Source organism: Muntiacus reevesi, chromosome 5 (assembly GCF_963930625.1).
Source record: "Muntiacus reevesi chromosome 5, mMunRee1.1, whole genome shotgun sequence".
Taxonomy (NCBI): domain Eukaryota; kingdom Metazoa; phylum Chordata; class Mammalia; order Artiodactyla; family Cervidae; genus Muntiacus; species Muntiacus reevesi.
This window is the reverse complement of record NC_089253.1, coordinates 109,196,122-109,219,530: the sequence shown is the minus strand read 5'-3', so window position 1 is coordinate 109,219,530 and position 23,409 is coordinate 109,196,122. Positions and strand designations below refer to the sequence as shown.

General features: G+C 41.7%; 2 protein-coding genes across 2 annotated transcripts in view; both read right to left on the bottom strand.

Moving 5' to 3' along the window:
* The window catches only part of DHX9 (DExH-box helicase 9), a 44,871-nt gene extending 44,642 nt beyond the window's left edge, over positions 1–229 (bottom strand). Inside the window, exon 1 of the mRNA XM_065936171.1 lies at positions 90–229. The gene's annotated coding sequence lies outside the window, so the exon portion shown is untranslated. The remainder of the gene's footprint in view (positions 1–89) is intronic.
* Positions 230–7,614: 7,385 nt separating this feature from the next.
* NPL (N-acetylneuraminate pyruvate lyase) overlaps positions 7,615–23,409 on the bottom strand; it is a 41,189-nt gene continuing 25,394 nt past the window's right edge. The window contains exons 7-12 of the mRNA XM_065936170.1: positions 22,077–22,169; positions 20,978–21,126; positions 20,252–20,298; positions 17,311–17,395; positions 12,811–12,850; positions 7,615–9,525 (exon numbers count right to left, since the gene is read on the bottom strand). Coding sequence (XP_065792242.1) covers positions 9,341–9,525; positions 12,811–12,850; positions 17,311–17,395; positions 20,252–20,298; positions 20,978–21,126; positions 22,077–22,169 — 599 coding nt within the window. The 3' untranslated portion in view covers positions 7,615–9,340. The remainder of the gene's footprint in view (positions 9,526–12,810; positions 12,851–17,310; positions 17,396–20,251; positions 20,299–20,977; positions 21,127–22,076; positions 22,170–23,409) is intronic.

Below are 23,409 nucleotides of genomic sequence, written 5' to 3'. Positions count from 1 at the left end.
CACCGCCCGCGCAGGCGAACAAAGCCCGGCTGCAGAGCCGCGGGGCTCACGCCGGCCCAACGAGAACCACAAGGCCGTCTTCCCCTTACCCTCGTCCGCTTTCCTGGTGCCCGAGAGCACAGCCCTCTTAGGACCGTCCGTAGCACCGGCCTTTAGCGACGGAAACCGGGCGAGCGAACCGCAACTTGCAAGAAAGCGGCTGCGAAATGGCTGCGATCGCGGCGCCAGGGGGCGGGGCCAGCGCTCTGCGCCTGCGCAGAAAGCGAGCTGGGGGCGGGGGCGGCCCAGGGCGCCGCGAGGGAGGGGCGGGGCTGCGGGTACGTAGCGGCCGTTAGCTTCTGGTCGCCTGGGAGATGGGTCCGCCAATGGCGCCCGCAGTCCTAGCCTGGCTTCCTTCTGTAGCAGAGCCACCTCCTGTTTGATCGTTTGGGGGAACTTGGGGGGGCCGGTAGCATTTTAATGCATTAAAATGTCTTGCAGCTTTTGTCATAGGGACCTGTGGTAGGTGAGGTGCCCTTCCAAGACAGAACCGAAATGTTAGGTGGTAAGTTTATAGGGTTTTTGTTATAGTTCCTAAGTCGTGTCCGACTCTGCGATGCCTTGGACGGTAGCCCGCCAAGCTCCTCTGTCCATGGGATTTCCCAGGCCAGAATACTGGAGTGGGTTGCATTTCCTTCTCCCGACCCAGGGATGGAACCGGTGTCTCCTGCATTGCCAGGTGAGTTCTTTGCCTGGTGAGCTACCAGGGAAGACCTCAGAGGCTTGTTAGGATAGTTAAATGAGACTCCATGTGAAGTGGGCTTATTGTGTGTTTCTGACACACAATAGGTGTTCAACAGATACAGCTGTAGTGATTCAAATACTCTTAACAGGAATGTCTCCTGTATGTCAAATGACTCACGATTGGGGGAGGTGAAGAAACAAAGGAGAAAGGCCATTAATCTTGCAACTATCTCCTAGAAAGAGAAGCCTCAGACAGGGATGTGTTAATTTCTTCCTTCCTGCCATCTACAGCTGGACAGGGTTCTGAACAAAGACACTTTAACAGGCAGAGGGGCAGGATTCTCTGAGGCAGGCCATTATGTATGATTATAATAACGAAAGCAACTAAAAGCAAGTCAAATAGTTCCAAAGTGGAGTTCCAAACTGGTTTCTCCCTGCTACCACTGCGGTACGTATCACATACTCACTAAAATGAATAGATTAAAAACTGTAAGGTGGTTTTTGCTCAAATTGGATATCTTTTTGTCTTCAGTCTTTGGAATACTTTGTATTCTTAACTACTGTAGTAGTCACTTAAATTTTTGAACTCTAGTGCTTCCCATAGAGTCAGTAGTACAAAATATTTAAAGTTGGGATTGTTCCAGAGAATCCAGACTAATCAATTATCTGACCCCATCATTCCTACCATCCTTATTTTTCACCTCTTTGACTAAGTTTTTTCTTAACTCTTCTAGCTCACTGTGATTAACCGCTTTAAAACTGTATTTCTCCTATGATTAGAATAACACAGCATTTATTCAATCTTATGTTCCTCATGGGTTTGCTGTCTTCAACTAAAAACAAAACCATTCAGGAAAACACCTTAATGTTTTGTTTCTTTATCCCTTTCAGGGTGTAACCGAGCAACAGCCACGGGAGCTTCCTGGGACAGGCCTTCCCCCAAATCTTCCCCCAAAGCTCCTCTCTGAAGTACCTAGACAATACTGTTTGATGCACATTTCCTGAATTATTTTGCAGATGTAAAAAACCTCCCCTCTCCAGCAAATGGAAGATATTATGACCATGAGTCAGTTGGAGCCTAAGGACCAATTTTTTTTAACCCCTGTGACACCACCCTCACCGTCAGCCAATCAGGGAGTTGTGACAAGCTGATCGCAGACCACCCCCTCCCATCTGGTTTTTAAAAGTGCTTTGCGGAAACCCTTGGGGAGCTCAGGGCTTTTAAGGCATAAGCTTCCTGTCTCCTTGAATGGCTTGGCAATAAACCTTTCTCTGCTGCAAACAACAGTTTATTTGGCCTCACTGTCAGGCACACGAACTTGCATTACAAGGGTACTTAAACCAGCAGGGTTTGGTTTCGTTTTGTTTATTTTATGATAAGGGAAACCCAACTAGCATAAATGAATTACAGGTGTTTTCTTGTAGACAAAAAACACAGCATTTTTATTACCAATGTTTGGAACTCATAGCCTGGTAGATGGATTACATATATCTTTCATTATTTTCTCAGAGATTGTCTCCTGTTCTTTCAATTGAGAGTGGTTCCTGTCTTTTCATTTTACTTACATTTCTCTGTGTCTATAAATTTAGGTGAAACAGTTATCTTGTGGTCTTGAATAGGTGTTTGTATGTGGGAGTATCCGATATAGACTGTGTGCCCAGCGTCTTTGATGTGAGTGCTGGATTTGATGTGCCAGCAGCGATGTGTTTTCTCAGGGTGAGCCTGCCACCATCACCTTATCAGGGGGTCATGGCTGGTGCTGAAGTAGCTAGAGCCTGTGCAGGGTGTGAGGTGGGACTTTCGCTCTGCACAGTGGCTGTCACCACACTGTCAGTGGTCTGCTCCTGAGTTGCTCGAGCCAAAGCCCTGGGGGTTGGACTCAGTCTGGCTTTGTTCTCTTTAAGTGTTTATCTTTGAAGTTTTTTAATTGAAGTGAAGTGAAAGTCACTCAGTCGCATGCAACTCTTTGTGACCCCATGGACTATACAGTCCATGGAATTCTCTGGGCCAGAACACTGGAGTGGGTAGCCTTTCCCTTCTCCAGGGGATCTTCCCAACTCAGGGACTGAACCCAGGTCTCCTGCATTGGAGGCAGATTCTTTCTTTCTTTCTATCTCTCTATCTGTGGCTGATTCCCTGGAGCGCGGAAGCTGGCTGCATAACCCAGGGACTATAAGCCTCTTTCCTTCTTTCACTCTCTCATCATCGACTCCAGACCACCAGGTTCCTCCGGTCCATTAAAGGACCAGCACTTTACCACCTGAAACATCAGGGAAGCCAGCTCAGATGAGGGAGAGCAGCAAAGAAGCAACCACTAGGGCAGACCTCTCTCAACCCTGTCTGATGGCAGACCAATATCTGCACACTCCTCATTAATGGAATCTGGGTTTCCCCAGCTTCTTTATCTGTCCCAGTGGTCAGTCAAGGAGCCAAAGGGGCTTGTCTCTCCTGGGAGGACCCCAGGACTGGGAGGCCCAGTCTGTGGCTTCCCCGGCTCACTCCCCAGGGCCACCTGTGTGATTTCCCTTTTCCCCTTGTCCCCTCCCAAGGTCACAGGTCTCCACTCCATGCTTTTCTTCCCAATTATATGGGAGTCTTTCTTGCAGCCTTAGTTGTTTAGTTCTTCTGCCAGTTTTCAGTTAGTTTTCCATAACAGTTGTTCCACATGTAGATGTATTTTTGACTCATTTGAGTAACAGGGAAGAATAAAATCTGATTCCACATTCGATCTGTTTCTTTTACTCTAACCTTTGCTTTCCATTGCTTTGGTTTCTATAATCACTAAGAAGATGCTTCCTGAAGCTATAAGCGTACATCATGGCCTCGGGGAACACCTGCCCCTTTGCCAGAATGTTAAAGTGCCTTTTTATTCAGCTTATAGGGAAACATCCTGACCCTGTCCACCTGTGAATGGCTGCAGAAAAAAAAGGAATTAACACTTTCCCTAATGGAGGCTGACCAAATCAGGAGATACTTCACAAGACTTACCGCCTTTTTACTTTACTTCCTCACCTTCTCTCCTCTGTTCTATAAAAGAAGCTAGCATCCAGACCCCATAAGATATCTTGGACTCTAGTCCGCCACCTTCTCAGATGCCTGAGAAAACTGAGTAAAATTGCTGCACCTTGCCTCAGCATCTTGTCTCCTGATTATCGGCCTGTCGTGCAGCAAGCAGACTGAGCCTGGACTCGGTAACATTTGCGGAGGGAAGTAAGCTCTGTATCTTCTTAGTCTGTCATCTTGATCCTCATCCCATGGTGAGAATATTTAGACCATGGAATTAGGCAAATGCTACAAGCCTGGGCCTCCCCTGAGCCACGAAGCCCCCCACCCCCACCTCCCCGCCCAATCTTCTGCCAGAGTCAACTGTTTACCATTTATCAGCTCATCACCATCCTTAGCCCGGGCAAGTCCTTCAACTGCCCTAGGTTTAATCTTCCCTTCCCTTGAACTAGGGGTGAATTGGATGCTGGTCTTTCAGCTCCAGCCTCCTGCCCTGCAGCTTAGGCAGCTGATGGTGAGTTGTGCTACTTCTAAGCTGCCCTAGAGAGCCTGTGTCCTGAGCCTGGGGCTCAGTGATGAGGTGATTGGGAATAGAACCTCACGTGGTACCCAACTTCTGAGGTTCCAGGATTTTCCATGCTTGCAAGATGACTTCAGGGGTGATTGAGAGACCCTGGTCCTTTGGGGACTGGTGACATCTGCCAACTGCCCATTTCCCTCTGAGCTTTAACATTCTCCACTGACGAAGAGACTTCTGAACTTCTCTGAACATCACTGCCCCTCACATTTGAGGCTTTTGGAGTTCCTCCGAGCACAGCTCTGCTCCCATGTCTCCAATCCCTCCATCTCAGACTCCTATGAAGCTCCCTCTGTAAGCTCACCGAATGCCAGTCATGTCCAGGTTCTGTTCTCAGCACTCTATATACACTCTGCCTGGACTGTCTTACATGCTTTCAACTACCATCAATGCGTGAAGACCCTCTAAACCTCAATCTCCTATCCAAACTTTCTTTTGAACTTCAGGTCGTATGTAAATGCTTGGTGAACCTCTCTCCTTAACGTCCCCCAGACTTTGGAGTCTCGGGTCTCAAACCTGATTCTTTTATTATTGGAGTAGGCAGCCTTCAATATGGCCAACAACGACCCTTTCCTCCTGGCATACATACCCCGTGTAGTCCCATCCTACACTGTTACTAGGACTGGTCTTTTTGACTAAAGCACACGGAATGGGATAGTAAGCCACTTCTGAGATTGCTTTAAAAGACTGTGGCTTCTGTTTTGAGTTTTGGCTCACTTGTGTGCCATCTCTATCTTTCGGATCACTCTCTCAGATCTTTCTGTAGTAAGAAAGCTGCCATAGTGTCGTGAGAAACTGAAATCTCTGGCCAATAGCCAGCAAGGAACAGAGGCCTGCCCAGCTACGTAAGTGAACCCAGAAGCGGGTTCTTCAGCTCGGGTTCAACCTTGAAAGGAATAAAGCTGTAGCCAATGGCTTGACTGCAATTTTTTCAAAGACTTTGTACCAGAATCACCCAGTTAAGCTGCTCCTAGATCCTAACGCAGAAACTACATGAGTTAATGTTTCCAATGTTAAACTGTTACATTTAGGGGTGATTTGTTACAGGAACTAAATAACAAACACAAGTGCAATTGTCCCTTAGTATCCATAGGGGATTGGTCCCAGGACCCCCTAGATACCAATCTATGGAGATTCACCAGTCTCTAAATAGATGGCATAAATTTGCATAAAACCTATAGGATATCCTTCTGTAGATTTTAATCATCTCTAGATTTCTAATAACTACAATGTAAGTGCTGTGTAAATAGTTGTAAATACAATGTAAATGTTATGTAAATAGTTACCAGTATGTGGCATATTCAAGTTTTGCTTTTTGGAACTTTCTGGAATTATTTTCCCCAATATTTTCCTTCTGTAGTTGGTTGAATCCTTGGATAGAGAGATATCCTGCAGATATGGAGTGCCAGCTATATCTTCCGTATCCAGTTTCTGTTGATTCTTTTTTCCAAATATCTTTGATTCCACTCCCTCCCCTCCATCACCGCTGCCATTTCCTCAGGTTGAGGCTCCACCACTAGTTACCAATTGCAATAGGCCACCTAATGGTTTCTCTGTTCCCAGTCTGTCTTCTAATCTACTCATCACACGGCTTCAAGAGTGACATTTTTAAAACAAAAAGTCATGTCACATACCTTCCCATCCCATAAACACATTCAGTTCAGTTCAGTTCAGTTGCTCAGTCATGTCCAACTCTTTGCGACGCCATGGGCTGCAGCACGCCAGGCCTCCCTGTCCATCATCAACTACCAGAGTTTACTCAAACTCATGTCCATTGAGTTGGTGATGCCATCCAACCAGCTCATCCTCTGTCATCCCCTTCTCCTCCCACCTTCAATCTTTCCCAGCATCAGGGTCTTTTCCAACAAGTCAACTCTTCGCATGAGGTGGCCAAAGTATTGGAGTTTCAGCTTCAGCATCAGTCCTTCCAATGAACACCCAGGACTGATCTCCTTTAGGATGGACTGGTTGGATCTCCTTGTAATCCAAGGGACTCTCAAGAGTCTTCTCCAACACCACAGTTCAAAAGCATCAATTCTTTGGTGCTCAGCTTTCTTTATAGTCCAACTCTCACATCCATACATGACTCCTAGAAAAACCATAGCCTTGACTACACAGACCTTTGTTGGCAAGTAATGTCTCTGCTTTTTAATATGCTATCTAGGTTGGTCATCACTTTTAATTTCATGGCTGCAGTCATGCCCCCCAAAATAAAGTCTGTCACTGTTTCCACATCTATTTTCCATGAAGTGAGGGGACCAGATGCCATGATCTTAGTTTTCTGAATGTTGAGCTTTAAGCCAACTTTTTCACTCTCCTCTTTAACATTCATTAAGAGGCTCTTTAGTTCTTCTTTGCTTTCTGCCATAAGGGTGGTGTCATCTGCATATCTGAGGTTATTGATACTTCTCCCAGAAATCTTGATTCCAGCTTGTGCTTCATCCAGCCCAGTGTTTCTCATGATGTACTCTGCATATAAGTAAGCCCCATAAGCACATAAATACTTCAAATCTTGCAGTGATGGTAACTTTTTTAATCTATGTCTCTTTGACCTGCTTGTTCCTCTAAAGTCACTTAGCGAAAGGCATTCTCTCATTGTATTTGTCACTGTTCCAAACAGTGATACATGGATCATTCAAGAGTCCATAGATATTTTCCATTCCCCATCTGCCACTGTTAGAAGCACAGTCAAAAGTTTGCAACCTAGGAAAAAATCTGAGAGTAGAACTGTGATCTGATCTCTGATGATAATATATGCAAATTTCTATATCACTTCTTGGGTTTTGTATCATTTTCAACTTTATTTTGCCAGCCTTTGAGTTAGCGGTTTAGCAGCAATGTAATGTTTCTCTGTGATGTATAAACAACATACACTGGGGGCTTCCCTGGTGGCTGGGTGATAAAGAATCTGTCTGCCAATGCAGGAGACGCATGTTCAATCCCTGGTCCGGGAAGATTTCTCATGGCCTCGGAACAACTAGGCCTGTGTGCCACAACTGTTGAGCCTGGATGCCTAGAGCCTGTGCTCTGCAACGAGAGACACCACTGAAGTGAGAAGCCCACGCAGCACAACAAAGGGTAGCCCCTACTCGCTGCAACTAGAGAAAGCGTATGCAAAGCAGCAAAGACCCAGAGCAGCCAAAAATAAGAAATAAAATAAAATAAACATTATTAAAAAAAAAACACAACATAACAAAGTTTAAACTCAGCCCTGGTCATTTGTTTAACCATCATATTTCTCTTTGTGTTCACAAGATCTCATTAATCATGTTAAAAGCTCTCCAAGTGCTAATTTTAGATGAGCAAAAAAAGAAAAACAGAGCTCTTTGCTTAGTGGATATCCAGTATTTATTTTCACTGAAAAATTAATTTGGCCTTAGTATCATTAAATAGGGATATGACATCGTCAGAAACAAACATTAACAAAAACCTCACTTTTCTTCTTTTAGGAGGTTAACAGCTATACAGAGAAGTTTCAATGAGGTAGAATTTAAGTTCACATAAGCCACTGTGGTTCAATTTCTAATTCAGATACCTTATTCCCAAAGAAGACAGAAACATGAAAAAAAAAGTATGTGTTATTCCTGGGCAAAAAAGGAGTGCTGTTGTTGTTGTTCAGTCACTAAGTCGTATCTGACTCTTTGTGACCCCGTGGACTGCAGCATGCCAGGTTCCTCTGTCCGCCACTGTATCCTGGAGTTTGCTCATATTCATGTCCATTGAGTCAGTAAAAGGAGGGAGGAGATATAAATATAACAACTGTTGCCTACCCAACCAATTTTAAAAAGGGTTAGCAAAGATAACTGAATCCATTGTTCATTTCGAATTCTCATTTTGAACAAGTTTTCTTGTTAATTTTAAAAATTAAAAAACAGAGTAAACTGATATGAATTTCAAACACTTCTCCTCTGCAGACTAATCAGATAGGAAACAAAATAAAACGCTAGGTAGTTACTAGATTGGATAATCAAGTTTAAAATCACAATAGACATTGTTGCTAGAAAGCTCCCACCTGGGTTTGTTACAGAGGTGGCTGAGCAGCCAGTTTACATTCCAGAGAAAGAAAAAAGTAAAGAGGGTGTGTAGAGAATGTTAAAGTGAGATCTTTAGGTCCTCCCTAAACCTTTTATCGCTGAAAAGTGACTGCTTGAAAATGTGACTGGAAAATGAAGGTAAGGAGCTGCTGGGCTCACTGCAGAAGGGACTCTGGTTTTCACTTCCAATAATTCAGTGCACTGCTGGGAGACACTTTGTCCCCAGTGAGGAAAGGGGGAAGCTGTGGTGCCCAGAGCAGAGAGATCCTTGGTTCTTCGACACTCTGAGCTTTGAGAAGTTCTCTACACCAGCAAGTAAAGACATGAATTCATCTTTGGGGAACGCCTCTCCTTTGTTATGTGAAAACCACCCAAATAGCCCTTTAGTTATAGTAACTGAAGCAAGTCTTCACCTAACCAGAAGTTTTTGGGGAAAACTGTGACACTGTAATTAATCTGAAAGCAGATATACTAGGGTTAGACTGAGCAGCCAAGTGAACTGATATGTTAATAGTTGTGCATAGTTGAGTTACATTGTATTAATCTGCCATTACAGTTAGAATATCTGCCTAAATGCAATCACTCAGAGTTGTCCTAGATTACAAATGAATATTTATTAAAATGAAAGTATATTGTGGTGGTTTAAAATTAGAAAACTTTAAAATAGAATTAAGAACCAGGAATTAAGATAATGGGAGCTCCCAAAGGCAAATGGAATTAATCAGGTACAGTTTTCCTCTTGATTTGATCTCATCCATATATGCAAAACTTTCTCTACAAAAATTTTGTGAAATACTGAATGATTTAGGGCTATGACTCCTTTTGAAGTTTTTGCCCTTTTACAAATTAAAACTTTTAAAAGATCATAGTAGGTATTTAACTACTTGTTGACTGACATAAGATTTCATTTGCTAAGAAGGTTGAGTTTAAAAAGGCTTTGAGAAATAAATGCAGTATTCAGGTACATTATATTTCAATGTACACACCTTGATTTGATAGACACTAGCTACAAGCTTCCATGTCTCCACCCTTTAAATCAGTACAAGAAAGGAAATCTAGGCTTTTCAGTTTAGCTTCTGCATTATCAGTAAACTCCCTGGAGGCTTTCTGTAGTGGAAGGCGGGGTGGGCCCATTGGAATCCCAGAGACAAGGGTCATGATGGCTTTGGTCTGCGACACTCCAAAACCTAGAAAAAATAAAAAGGAAACATGGCTGGGACGGTCCACGTTGCCACAAACATTCCAGAGAAGAGATCATATTCTTACAGTGATTCCTAGGACAGGATAAAATGGAAGTAAAAGATGGGGCATTTCCAGTCAATATGGCAGATTGAGCAGATGCAGGAAATCCCTACATACGTGCGCAGTGGCTTCAGCTGTGTCCAAGTCTGTGCGACCCTATGAACTACAGCCCACTAGGCTCCTCTGTCCATGGGATTGATTCTCCAGGCAAGAATACTGGGGTGGGTTGCCATGCCCTCTCCAGGAAATCTTCCTGACCCAGGGGTTGAACCTGTGTGTCTTAATGTCTACCTGCACTGGCAGGAGGGTTCTTTACCACTAGCGCCACCTGGGAAGCCCCTTAGGAAATCCCTAGGCCTGCTCTGAACACATACAAATGCTGGAAGCTTTTTTAAAAAATTGATAAATTATAAAATAAAACAAAGTGAGACTCAAAGTCAACCTCAGAAGCAAGAAGGAGGGACAAGAGGTATCAGGAATAAAGAGGTCAAAGTGGTAGGGAGACGCTGAAGCCAATGGTCCATGGGGATAATCTGATTCAGGGATGTACTGCTGTGGATTGAAAGATGGAGGACTTCATCATTAAGACAAAATTTAGTTCTGACACATCTAAAAAGTCCCTGAGAAACGCACTAATTAAGGTAATAGTTTATGACTCAGTGCTGGTGTTTTAGATTAGGGTTGCAATGCAAGATAAAATCTTCAGTCTGTATATAGCAAGGAGCTGGAATTAAAACTCCCAGTATAAAGTTGGTAGTCAGTCTTATATGAAAAGCAAGAGAAAAAACAAAATCAAACTAAACAAACAAACAAAGAAAAACTCTCCTAAGAGGCAAGGGAGCCTGGCTTCTGCCAGGGCTGTGGCTGGAAAAAGAGGCAGTAGAAGAAATCCCAAGCCTGTGCCATATATAAATGCTGAATCTATATTTGTATTACGTGCTTAGTACAGGAACCATACTAACAAATATACCTAAAGACTTGGTTAGAACTGATGAAAATAAAGCGTTTGCAGAGGCAGATGTAAAATCACTTGATGAGACACCTCACAACCTGGAGTACAACGAATTCCCCAGGAAACAACTGTCTCTGAAGATGAATTCAGAGTTAAAAGTTACAAAGCACATGAGGAAAAAGAAGCTGCATGGGAACCAGAAAATACACAACTCACGCATTGCACATCCCGAGAAAACATGACACAAAATTCTGAAAGAGATTTCACAGAGATAAAAATATTTAAGAATAGAAGTCACAGGCTAAGAGAAGGGCATATAAGTAAAGAATGGGATGATCTGGAAGAAATAACCAAAAAGAAATAATGGAAACGAAAATATATAACAAGTAAAATAAAACTGAAGAAAACATAAAGATAATATTAGTGATTTTGAAGGTAGGTCTTAAGGAAATAATCCAGAATACAGCACTGGAAGATATTTGTTTTCTTAACTGGCTATTACTTTTAGATCAAAGGTATGAGCAGTAACTTTCTTTTGCTAAGATAACTTAGTTACAGTAACAATTGAGCACTAGAAGGAAAATACTAGCTTGGCTAAATACATAGAATATACTTTACTAAATGCAAAGTGGCCCTCCTTTGCTTACTATGAATGGTGGAAGAGGAAGACCTACCTTCATGATAAGACTATCATGTTTATTAAGATTAAGTTTCTCTTATATACAATGGACTATTACTCAGCCATAAAAAAGAATGAAATCTTGCAGCCTAAAACAGATGGACCTAGAGGGTATTAAACTAAATGAAATTGAAATGTCAGACAGAAAAAGACACTCTTATCATTTCACTGGAAATCTAAAATACAAAAATAAACACAAGACAGAAACAGTTATACAGTGCTGTATGTCAAATTTATCTCAAAACTGGAAGAAAAATCTTTCTTTGCAATATAACTGCTGGTATGCAAAGTGACCTTAGACATACAGGTAAACTTTTAGTTCTTTAAAAACTGAGAAAACTAGTAGTAGTTCAATATACACTTTTATGCACTTTAGGAACATATACCAACCCATGATTTTGTGAAAAGTATTGCTTAGGATAAGGGAATAATAATAGCTAACAATATTGGGTTGGCCAAAAAGTTTCCTTCTAGTTATGGAAAACTCAGAATGAACTTTTTGGCTGACCCATTAGTACTGGTGGTACACAAATATGACAAAAATCATTGAAGTGGAAAGCAAATGGAAAGCATTGTCTTTGAAGGATAAAGAGAGCTGGCTGAAAACCCGTGAGAATGAGGGACATAATACATAATAGGTGCTTAGGGCTTGGGAAGACTTGCTAGGAAGAGGCAGAAAGGCTCTGAAAGGAAGGGAGGAGGTCTGCCAAGAAAAACCTAAAACTTTTCCTGGACTTGACCCAGGTTCTCAGGAAGGGCCAAACTCTTGAAGAAGTGGAGTGAATGGTGGCATTTGTCATTTGTTATGGGATAAGACTTAGGAGACTGTGGAGAGGTTTCTCAACTCAGATTCACTATATTTCCCTCAAACTTTACGTTGTCATGTTATTCAAACCTCTATCCATTCAAGCTTACTTGTATTAATAAACTTTTAAATGGCAGATACTCTTGGGAGAGCTGTCAGTCATTCACAGTTTAGAAAGATCTATATTCAAGCTGCTTTCCTCCAAATACTTAGGCTGAAGTTAGTTATAGTGTGGTAGTAGAATTTTAAGGAGCAGAAGCAAGGGAAGGGAGGGAGTGTTGATGGTTTAGAAGAAAAGGGGTAACAAATGGTGTTTGCACAGAGTAGAGAGGTGAACAAAGTGCTAAGATGGAGAAGAGAGATTTGGAGAAGGGTGCCAAGACCTTCCAACTAGGTTTACTTCACCATTTTATAGGATTGGCTCTGAAAGTTATCATTAGGAATAAAACCTTGTTTACAACTGATTAAAAGGTGTCTTGTTGAACCCTTGGAGAAAGTGATGAAAGTACCTCATCACTTTCTCTGAAACTCTCCCAAGTGTGTGTGTTCAGTTGCTCAGTTGTGTCCAACTCTTTGCGACCCCATGGAATGTAGCCTGCCAGGCTCCTCTGTCCATGCGATTGTTTTCCAGGCAAGAATACTGGAGTGCGTTGCCATTTCCTACTCCAGGGGATCTGCCCCACCCCCAGGATCGAACCCAAGTCTCTTGCATCTCCTGCAGGTGGATTCTTTATCACTGTGCCACCTGGGAAGACCCAAACCCTCCCGAGTGGCAGACAGACAGGGAAACTTACCTAGTTTGACCACAAAGTTGATAAATCTCTGAATACAAAACTGGGAAGAAACAAACAAATCTATAGTCAGTATTACTGAACTGTGATAACAATTTAAAGAATTTGGAGGTCAAATTACAGAAACCTCAAACCAAAAGTCCATACATCTTAAGTTTTCTGAAGGTCTGACAGAATGGAGAAAAACAGCCAAGTGAGGATGGTTGAGATCCATCTAGGCTAAGGTAGGATTTTTCCATATATATAAGCTTTATGAATTGAGCCCATGAAGAAAAGAAACTTCAATGAAGGAACTGTTCAATACAGAGTTAGGGTGGGGAAGGTAACCTCAACCCACCTAGGTTACATAAGTAAGCTTACCAGCTAGTGTAGTTGTTTCCAGATTGGGGTGCTCTAACTTCTGGATTACTTTCCAAGACACCTTGGGGGCACTTGGCCAAGGCTGATTTATGGAAATCAATTTCTACATACTCAAATTCCATAAGTACTATTTCTAAAATTGATCAGAGTAAGGATTCACACATAATGGAGGTGTAGATTGTCCTTGTCTATCTTCCCTTTCACAGTCCTTCTCCTACTTTTGAAAAAATAAAGACATACTTCCTATATCACTGCCTTGGGACACCTCTGGGAATCAAATAAAGGAGCAAATCAAATGTTGGTATTGGCATCCACAAAGAGAGCTGAGTGATTCCTCTAATTAATGGATAACAAGTCCTCTTAAAAATCATAGGCTTTTCCATTTTTTCCTTTCAACATTCCTTTTAATGTTGTGATTCACATTGTCAGTTGAAAATCATTAAATGATCAAGCATTCCGTGATTTGTGGCATATGACTCAAAAACTGCTTAAAGAACTGAGCGACACTGCTAAAGTTTCTTCCATTCTTATCTACTAATATATATGATCATGCTTTCACAGCACTTATTTCTATAAAAACAAAAACCAGAAATAGTATTGAATGCTCAACTGTAACTGATTCTAGCATTAAAGGATATTCATCCAGAAATTCATGAAGCAGTTCTTAAAAAGAGATTCCCATCCATCTCACTATTTTCAACAGAGATGCATTTTCAATAACATTTGCTTTTTATGTTGTTTTAGTCAATTGTATGTATGTGCATGCATGCTTAGTCATTCAGTCACGTCTGACTCTGTGATTCCAAGGACTACTGCTTGGCAGTTGCCTCTGTCCATGGGAATTTTTCCAGGTAAGAATACTAAAGTGGGTTGCCATTTCCTAATAAAGGGGATCTTCCCCACCCAGGGACTGAACCAGCGTCTCTTGCATCTCCTACATTGGCAAGGCGGATTCTTTACCACTGTGGCACCTGGAAAGCCCTTAATCAATTGTATACAAGCAATAAAAAATTCAATGCAGAATAAAATTTTAATACCAAGAACATATACACATATGTCCTTTTTTTTTCCTGACACACAAACTATGGCACATTACATTCAAAAGTCTCTACTTTGCTTTTGTTCTAAGCTTTTATTTCCTATTCACTATCACACTATCCAACCTTGTCTTAGCTTGGTGCTCAGTGGAAATAATTTAATCAAACCATCCATTAATAATTTTAGCTACTCATAATAAAGTTAAATATTTAAAAAAACCCAAAATAAAAACCCCAAAAGTCTATTTTGTTGCTTTTTTTTAACACTTAAAATATCATAGAGATCTCTCCAAATCTGTGCATATAAAACTATCTCATCCTTTTAAAGGGCTGTAACTAATTCCATTAAATAACTCAAACATAGCGGTGGGACCTTGCCCTTTAGGTTGTGCCCAGCAGGCTTGCCAGGTGGCTCAGTGGTAAAGAATTCACCTGCCAATGCAGAAGACATGGGTTTGATCCCTGGGTTGGAAAGATCCCCTGGAGAAGGAAATGGCAACGTACTCCAGTACTCTTGCCTGGAAAACCCTATGGACAGAGAAGTCCATGGGGGTCATAAAAGAGTTGGACACAACCTAGTGACTAAACAACAACTATGTATTTAACCGTCTCCTTGGGTGGATATTTGAGCTGTTTTCACCTTTTGTTATTATAAACAATGTTATAAGGAATATCTTTGTATATGCATCATTTCACTTTGTAAATATAATGGATGACATTTAAATCTATTAGAATGAGTAAGTTTAGCCCTAACTTTTTACTTGTTTGTTTCTTCACTTGACTACAAACTCCTTTAGGGCAGAGACCAGATTTACTGAAATCATGCATTCAGTTCAGCCCTTGGTATATTAACAAGTAAGTAAATGAGACCCACTCACATTGGCTTTCTGTAAGAATAAATATCATGTGATGAACTAAGTGAAAGTGAAAGTGAAGTCGCTCAGTCATGTCCGACTCTTTTCGACCCCATGGATGGTAGCCCACCAGGCTCTGGGATCCATGGGATTTTCCAGGCAAGAATACTGGAGTGGGCTGTCATTTCCTTCTCCAGGGGATCTTCCCAACCCAGGGATTGAACTGGGGTCTCCTGCATTGCAGAGACGCTTTACTGTCTGAGCCACTAGGGAAGCCCCCCCCCTCCAAACTCCTCCCCAATAATGTTTTTTTTTTAATTCCCAATAATGTTTTAAGTGAGATGATTTGAGTAGGACTAAAAGAAAAAATGGGATGGAGATGGAAGCTGAGTCAGCCCATAAAAGAAACCACTAAATGGAAGGGTCCATCTTGCATCTATTTCACAGTTTATGCCATTCTATGATTTTCCCACCATTCAGCTCAGAACAGGTTGAAATTTTCAGAAATACTTTTTTTCTGGGAAACTTAGGAAGAAGAAAATTATAAATGAAAAGAGATGGCATGAGTCTGCACAATTCAGACTGCTTAATCTAGTTGACATAGCCTCCTAGATCCTTAACGGTATTCCTGCTTTCAGCCTCATCTGGTCTGAGGCTGAACAAAGATGTATATTAAATAAGCTGTTTTAAACTTTAAGCAGGAAGTAGATTTAGGCTGGCTCAACATGCAGGGCTAAAGGCTGAGGATGTATGTTTTTAAATTAACTAATTAATTTGGCTGCGTTGGGTCTGAGTTGCAGCACACAGGGTCTTCTTTGCCTCTTGGATCTTTCCCTGTGGCATGGGCTCAGCAGTTGCAGCACGAAGGTTTAGTTGCTCTGTGGCACGTGGGTCTTAGTTCCCCAACCAGGAATCTAACCCATGCCTCCTGCATTGCGAGGTCGATTCCTAAGGAATGGACCACTAGTGAAGTCCCAGGAAGGATGTACTTAATCACTCTTGGCAACTGCTTTCTCCTGTCTTCTTCTTGGTTAGAGCTCAGGTCACCCCCTCTAACCTTCAGGATGCTTCGTGGCTTCTGCTCTATAATTCCTGATTTGCCCTGAGGTTGGCCAGTTCAGTTCAGTTCAGTCGCTCAGTCAGGTCCGACTCTTGGCAACCCCATGGACTGCAGCACGCCAGGCTTCCCTGTCCATCACCAACTCCCGGAGCTTGTTCACACACACATGTCCATCGAGTTGGTGATGCCATCCAGCCATCTCATCTTCTGGCCTTCCCTTCTCCTCCTGCCTTCAATCTTGCCCAGCATCAGGGTCTTTTCCAATGAGTCCATTCTTAGGACAGGATGGTGGCCTGTCCTATTCAAAAGATCCCTTATCTGAGCTTACTGGAACCAACCACCTGCTCTGATCTTGCTTATGCCTTTCATTCCCACTCATTGTTTTTTTTTTTGGCTACTCCTCTTGATCACTTTTATGATCCTGAAAGGTCCTGGACCTCTTAGGGCCTCCAGAAGTTGCTCTGTTGTGCTGACTCTTTCTTTCCACCTTATTCTGTTCATCTAAGGCATACACACTACCAGCTGCTACGGCTGGTTCCAGCCTTTGGTGAGGCTCTTCCTTCCCTAGACACTAGGCTGTCCTCCCTGTAACACTGACAGCGGCCACCGTTTCCCCCAGGGCTCTTCCCTGACATACACCAGTTCCTGATGCTTTCCTCTTCCTGTTTCCAAGTTGGTGTCTTCCTTTTGGGTCACCTACTCAGCTCTTGTTTCCTGCCTGGTGGATAAAGTTCTCAGCAACATCTCCAGGGCAAAGGAGACCGACCTGCTCTGATTTTGGATTAAGTCTCCCGTTTTTGGGTCACCAGCTTCATAGCTTCTTTATATACTCTGGTGACTCAAGTGTGAAGTTCTCAAGGGGATGGCATGTGGTCACTTACTCAGAAATCCATCACTATTATTTCACAGTCATAAAAACACTTTGAATGTAGACTAAAAATAAGATCATTTCTAGGAGGAACAGAAAGGAGTCATTCCCGTATGGGGCCTGTCCTGATTAGACATGTAGGGACTGTGGACAATGGGAGCAGATTTGGTTTTAAACAAAAAAAAGACGGAAAATACAGAAAGAAGCAGCTGGGCAATTTTAAAGAGGGCAGGCATGGTAGGAATGCTGATGAGAGAGAATAAGAACTCTCAAGTGGGAAAGAAAAAAGGCTGTGATTTCTAAGGAGGGAAAAAGAAAGCTAACCTGATGGCTCAGAGCTGAAGAGAAGTCCTTTCGTTCAAAAGCCTCCAACATCTGCTTTGTCTTTTTTCCCAGGTAGTTATAGGTACTAGAAAGAGAAAACAGCACACACTGTAGGATCAGTAACTCAGCGGGAAGACCCAGCTCTACAAACCCCTCTGAAGCTTAAAAGGGAAAAATATACCAAGCCTTTCAGAAGCCTATTTTTGGGCCCTAATCTATTAAAGGATCAGGTGTCTTTAGTTCTGAATTTTCCAGCAATACTAAGCAGGGCAGAGGAGGCAAAGAACACTAAAGGGAATGAAGAAAAAGGGAGGAAAAATACAAAAAGGGTAGAGTTGGAAAAAAGTGAAAGACAGAGGTACATTTGGCAAAGAGTGAATGAGGGCAACCCCTGGCCCAGGGCACACACAGAGGTGCAACGCTAGATAAGGACTGTGGATAAAATGCAATGTCTAAAGTGCATCCTAGAAACTTTAAGCTGAGGAACAGGGTGAATTGAGCACCACAGTAAAAGGGGAAAACCCTAGCAGATTACCTCAATTCTTTGTTGAGTTATATGCTACCTAGAGACTAGTTTCTAATAATAATATTGATTATAATAATAATATGAGAGACCTCTTATTGACTATTATGTTTCACTGCCTGACATAAACCAAGTGTGATCCTCTCAAAACCCTGTGAGGGAGATGTGGTTTCCATTTCGCCATGAAGATGCTATGCCTCAAAAAAAGGCTACAGAGTTGTCGAGAAGGTTTTCCATCCCTTTGTATCTTCTTCTATTACACTTCAACAAAAATAGAGGTGAGAGTCAGTTATTTGATCTGATAAGATGTTCTTGCCATCTTAAAAAATAAACTCTAACTCTCCCAATAGAATCTTAGACTAATCACTGGATTCTTAGAGAAACCACCAAGGCAGGAGTTTCTTGAAATTCAGAAAAAGGATGTTTTCCCAGTTTCTCAAAAAGTAACTCAGGATCAGAGAAGGGTTTTATCTTGTTGTACTGGGAACAGCATATTCTTGGTACTTCAAATAAGTAGTCCCTGGAGTCCATACAAGGGATTCCAAGAAAGTGAAATTCACATTATCTCCCAGTAATAAAATAGGGAAGAATAAAATATAATTGCTGAGGTAAGTTACTTGCACATGTGAAACACCAGAGTTCACAATATGTTACATGAATGTCTCAGGGGTCTTGGAATACTATAAGTTCAATCCCAGGGGTCTCAGGTGTATTCTTATTTATCAAAAAAAATTTTTTTAATGATGGAATTTTTTCTTAAATGCTTTTATTTTTTTTTAAATAATTATTTATTTGGCTGCATTGGGTCTTAGTTGTGGCATCTGAAGTCTCAGGTGCAACATGTGGATCTAGTTTCCTGACCAGGGATCGAACCTGGGCCCCCTGCATTGGGAACATGGAAGTCTTAGCTACTGGACTACCAAGGAAGTCCCAGGTTATGTCTTCACTTAGAGAGGAATGTTCATCATAATTAAGAAGAAATGAAGTGTAACCAAATGTACTTTGCCTTCAGATTATGTTGACAGAATAAAAATGCCTAGTATGAAGGTCAGGAAAAAAAAAAAGTCTAAAAAGTAAGAACTTCCATGGTCAGCAGATCCAGGCATTTAGGTTTCCTCAGTAGAAATGGTCTGTGTGACAATGGTTGTTTTGTTTCAGGCATCCTGGCTTGGTGAAAGAGCCATTAAGATCATCCAACTCAACTACTCTTCATCAAAGCTATGCTCACCAAGATATACTATGAGTTATCACTTTGCTTCCCCTGTACTTTTCTCACGGGGGGAAAAATACACTTTCAGTTAATATAAATAGTTCAATCTGCTTGCAGGCACATTCCTAATGAATTAGGTTAACATGTGCAGTGGACATGCTCAATCGAATGTCCCAGGGCCTTCTGCTGAGTAGACATCGGGCCACATGATTCTGCCCTCCCAGTTGCAACTGATCGGGCTTTACGTGGACATTTGACTTGGCAGTGCTATCTAGTGACAGCCTGAGATGCCCCAATCAGGCACCATGACTGGCCACGTGCATGCTGAAGCAGAGAAAGGCCATCTGGAGAGAAGGGAGATAGAGAGAAGTCCAAAGGACCACAGATGGAGAACAGTCTGCAGCTGAGAGCTTTGCAGTTTTGGGTTCTCATCTTCTCTGAGACCTCACTGCACTCCCTCCTTTGGGGTGTATGAAATTTCCCAGTATTTTACAATAACTTACCTTCTTTCACATAAGCTAGTTTGAATGGTTTTCTGTTATTTGTAACCAGGTAATTTCTGACAAAGAAGTTCTGTGCATACTTTCAGCTCGGGTGCCTCATCTCTAACTGCAACAGCTGCTTCTTAAAACAATGACTGAGGCAGTAACAAAGTGCTAAGTGAAAGTTAGTCCTTCAGCCCTGTCGGCCTCTTTCGGACCACATGGACTGTAGCCCGCCAGGTTCCTCTTTCCAAGGAATTCTCCAGGCAAGAACACTGGAGTGGGTTGCCATTCCCTTCTCCAGGGGATCTTCACAACCCAGGAATCAAACCCAGGTCTCCTGCATTAGAGGAGGAGGAGGCAAGAACTTGCTGTTCCCAGTACAACAAGATAAAACTTCTCTGATCCTGAGTTACTGTATAAGAAACTGGGAAAACATCCTTGTTCTGAATTTCAAGAACCCCCTGCCTTGCTGGTTACTCTAAGAATCCAGTAATTAGTCTAAGGTACTATCGGTAGAGTTAGAGCTTCTTTACCATCTGAGCTACCAGGGAAGCCCTCCAAAGTGCTAAGCCCTGCTTGATTCATTTTCGCTGAGAATGTGGCAAAGAAGGGCAACTTCTCTTAGAAAAGGTTTACATGCAAGAAATACAACTACTCAGGTGACGAATGGCTCTGGGGGGGATTTTACAGTTATAATCATTGGGGAAAACGAGTCCTGCTTACCTGCCCACCGCTCCAGTTGCTCCCATCACCAGAGCACTTAACAGTTGCTGATCAGAAACAAAGAGATTTTCTTCCATTATGTTTTGACAGATAAAAATATATACATATATATATAATATATATTTATATATATAATATATATTTTATATGTAAAATAGAAACATCATTGAACATACTCTACATAATTACATTCAACTTCTGCTTAATGACAGTTTTTTTTTTTTTACTATATATTCTTATAACTTTTATCAATAAATTTGTGCAGTGTTTGCAAGAAATAGTCACATAAAGCAGTTTTCTCCCCATTACCCTAGTTCCCCATGCTAGAGAGTGACATCCGAATTGCTGTTAGCCAATAATACAAATACTGTTCAGTAACCTATTGAATTATTTCATTATAATGGACAGAATTCTAAGATGGCCTAGCTGATCTCTGTTTGTTAGTGTTACCCCCTGAATAAGTCCCTTTCCTTGAGAGTGGGTGGGACCAATAACTTGCTTCTAACAGATTATGGCAAAAGCCTCATCATGAGGCTATGATAGACTTTTTTTCAGTTTTATTGAGTATAAATAGCAAATAAAAATTTAAAATATATTAAAAAAAAACAGAAGCAAAGGACATAATTACTATGATGAAAAAGGAGAAGAGTTGCTACTATATAAGCAGCTACATCAATTGTTTGGGAGGAAAACTAACGAGCCGGGACATGCCAGGAGGTGACTCACCTCATCCACCCCAAAAAGGAAAGCAAACTGTCGCTGGCGATTCTGATCCACACACTGCCCGAAGTCTAAGAGATCTGTGTCACTGAATTTCAGCCCTTGGAAGCTCGGGATCTTATCCTGAATCCCATCCAACAACTCCTCAGCACGAACTGTTCAAAACAATAAATGTCTTGTTCACCTGCAGGCCCTCGGGAAGTATCAGAGGACATCCCATCGAGCCCCACACGTCTGCACGGAGCTGCCAGGAGCTGCTCTCAGCTGCAGCTGGCTGCGGATTGAGCACAATCACTTGCCCTTGCCTCCTCGTTCATCTGTACTTGTCAAATTACAGATCTAAATCTTCTGTTCCTTGAACAATAGATGGATATATATAAAGCGCAACTTCAGTATTTTCTTTTAAGGAAGTTAAGAGGAGCAGCATTTTAAAAATAACCTCCTAAGAAATTTCATCTAACAATCTTCATGCAGGAGAAGTACGATAACGATGACAGAAAAGCTAGAAGAAAAGTGAGAAGAGATCAGAGTACCTTCTTGTGTGCCAGGCACCGAGGACAGGGTAGGGTACAAAGGCAATTGTCCCAGTGGGATTTGCAGGCTATATCTTCCCGTATAAGAAGGAGGAGTGTGTGACACAGACACAGGTGTCTGCTAGAAGTGCCTAGGGGTCAACTTGCCTTTCATACTTAAAATATTTCATTATAAGGTAGTGTCGATGACTGATGAGGACTGACATTTCTTTTTTCCAGCTGTGCTGGGTATTGCGGCACCCAGACTCTAGTTGCAGCGCACAGGCTTAGCTGCCCAGTGGCATGTTGGCTCTTAATTCCCTAAACAGGGACCGAACCCACATCCCCGGCTTTAGAAGGCAGATTCTCAACCACTGGACCACCAGGGCAGTCCCAGGCTGACTTATTTTTGATGAGTGACTGATTTTTGGAGCAGTTGGAACTATCTTAGTCTACAGTCTGAGGGTTTCGTGACATGGGGTGGGGTGGGATGGGGTGGAGTGTGGGAGTTTGTTAGTGAAATAGGGTATGATGTGAAAAGGGAAGGGAGTGAAAAGGGAAGGGAAAGAGCCATGGAAAGAAGCAGTACTTACTCTTCACCCCGGTCAAGGCAGGAATGTGATAGTAGTAAAATGGTAATGCAGGGGCAGCGGCAGCCACCTCTTTTAGGAAATTAATCAGGGCATCTGAAAGAACAGTCATGGTGTGAACAGGTGTAAAACATTGCCTTTCCCCAGTAAAAAAAGAGCCATCGAGTGACATGCAACCATCTATTTCGGAGGTTGAAAATTCTTGACCATGCTTATTATCTCTGAGATTGCTACTGCAATTCACTTCATGCAAAGTTTTATTTTCCTCTCTCCAGAAGGGCCAAAATAAGAGGTTCACTTTTCTACTATACTAAAATACTAACAAAAAACTGGTGCAAATCTTCCCACATACTAAGAGAAGTCATGAAATACTCTTACTAAAACCAGGAGCCCATCAAACAGGATCCTCTTCCTTTTACCCAGCAGGGTAAGTGTGGTCAGTGAATAGCAAAGACTTTGAATTAAGATCAGAATAAAGTTGTAATTGAGAAAATCCTACAACAAAAAGATAAAACAACATCTGCTCAAAATGGGAAGACATGAAAGTAATGGCACATTTCAACCAAAGTTTGGTACTTTCCCCTTTGGAGAGAAATTTATATTTTCCAGAAGAGAGTTCAGTTTGGTTTACTGAAGAACTGGGGTTTCCTACATCATCCAATTTGAGCTTCAACAGCAACTTCACTGCTGTTTATATAGGTATTTATGATAAACAAATCCAGCAAGACTGCTTACATTTGGATGGCACTGAATAGTGGGAGAAGGAATCCAACATACTTCATCTGAATGCGGTGATGATATTTTCTATCTATGATAAATATTTCTGACAAAATTATGTGTTATTTTTTTCTTTGTCTTTTGTGTAAAGTATTTATGCAAGAAAAATTAAAAACCATATTAAAAAACTTAAAAAATATTCACTCTAAACTTCCGAATTGCAGTATTTAAATTATTTATCTATACTAACAACTGTTTTCTCTCTACCAATAAATATTTAACTGCATGCAAATAACATCCTGTGTTTTTAATCCTTTTAAATTTGTATTGTATTTTTGCTAATCAAAAGAATTAAAAGGACTCAGTACACTTGGAAACCACAGTTTCCATAGAGAAAACAAGAACTTGATATTTTGAAAGCGATGGATATTTCTGTGAAATCTTTTTTCCAGTTCACCACTTACTCACTTGAATAGCACATGTAGTCTCAAAATGCCCATCACTTATATTCCTCTCTTTTTTTTTTTTTTTTTGAGAAAACTGGTCTCACGCTTTGCCATGTCACTCTGACGCTCTACACAACAGACTGGACAGGAAGTGGACACCTGACCCAAACACA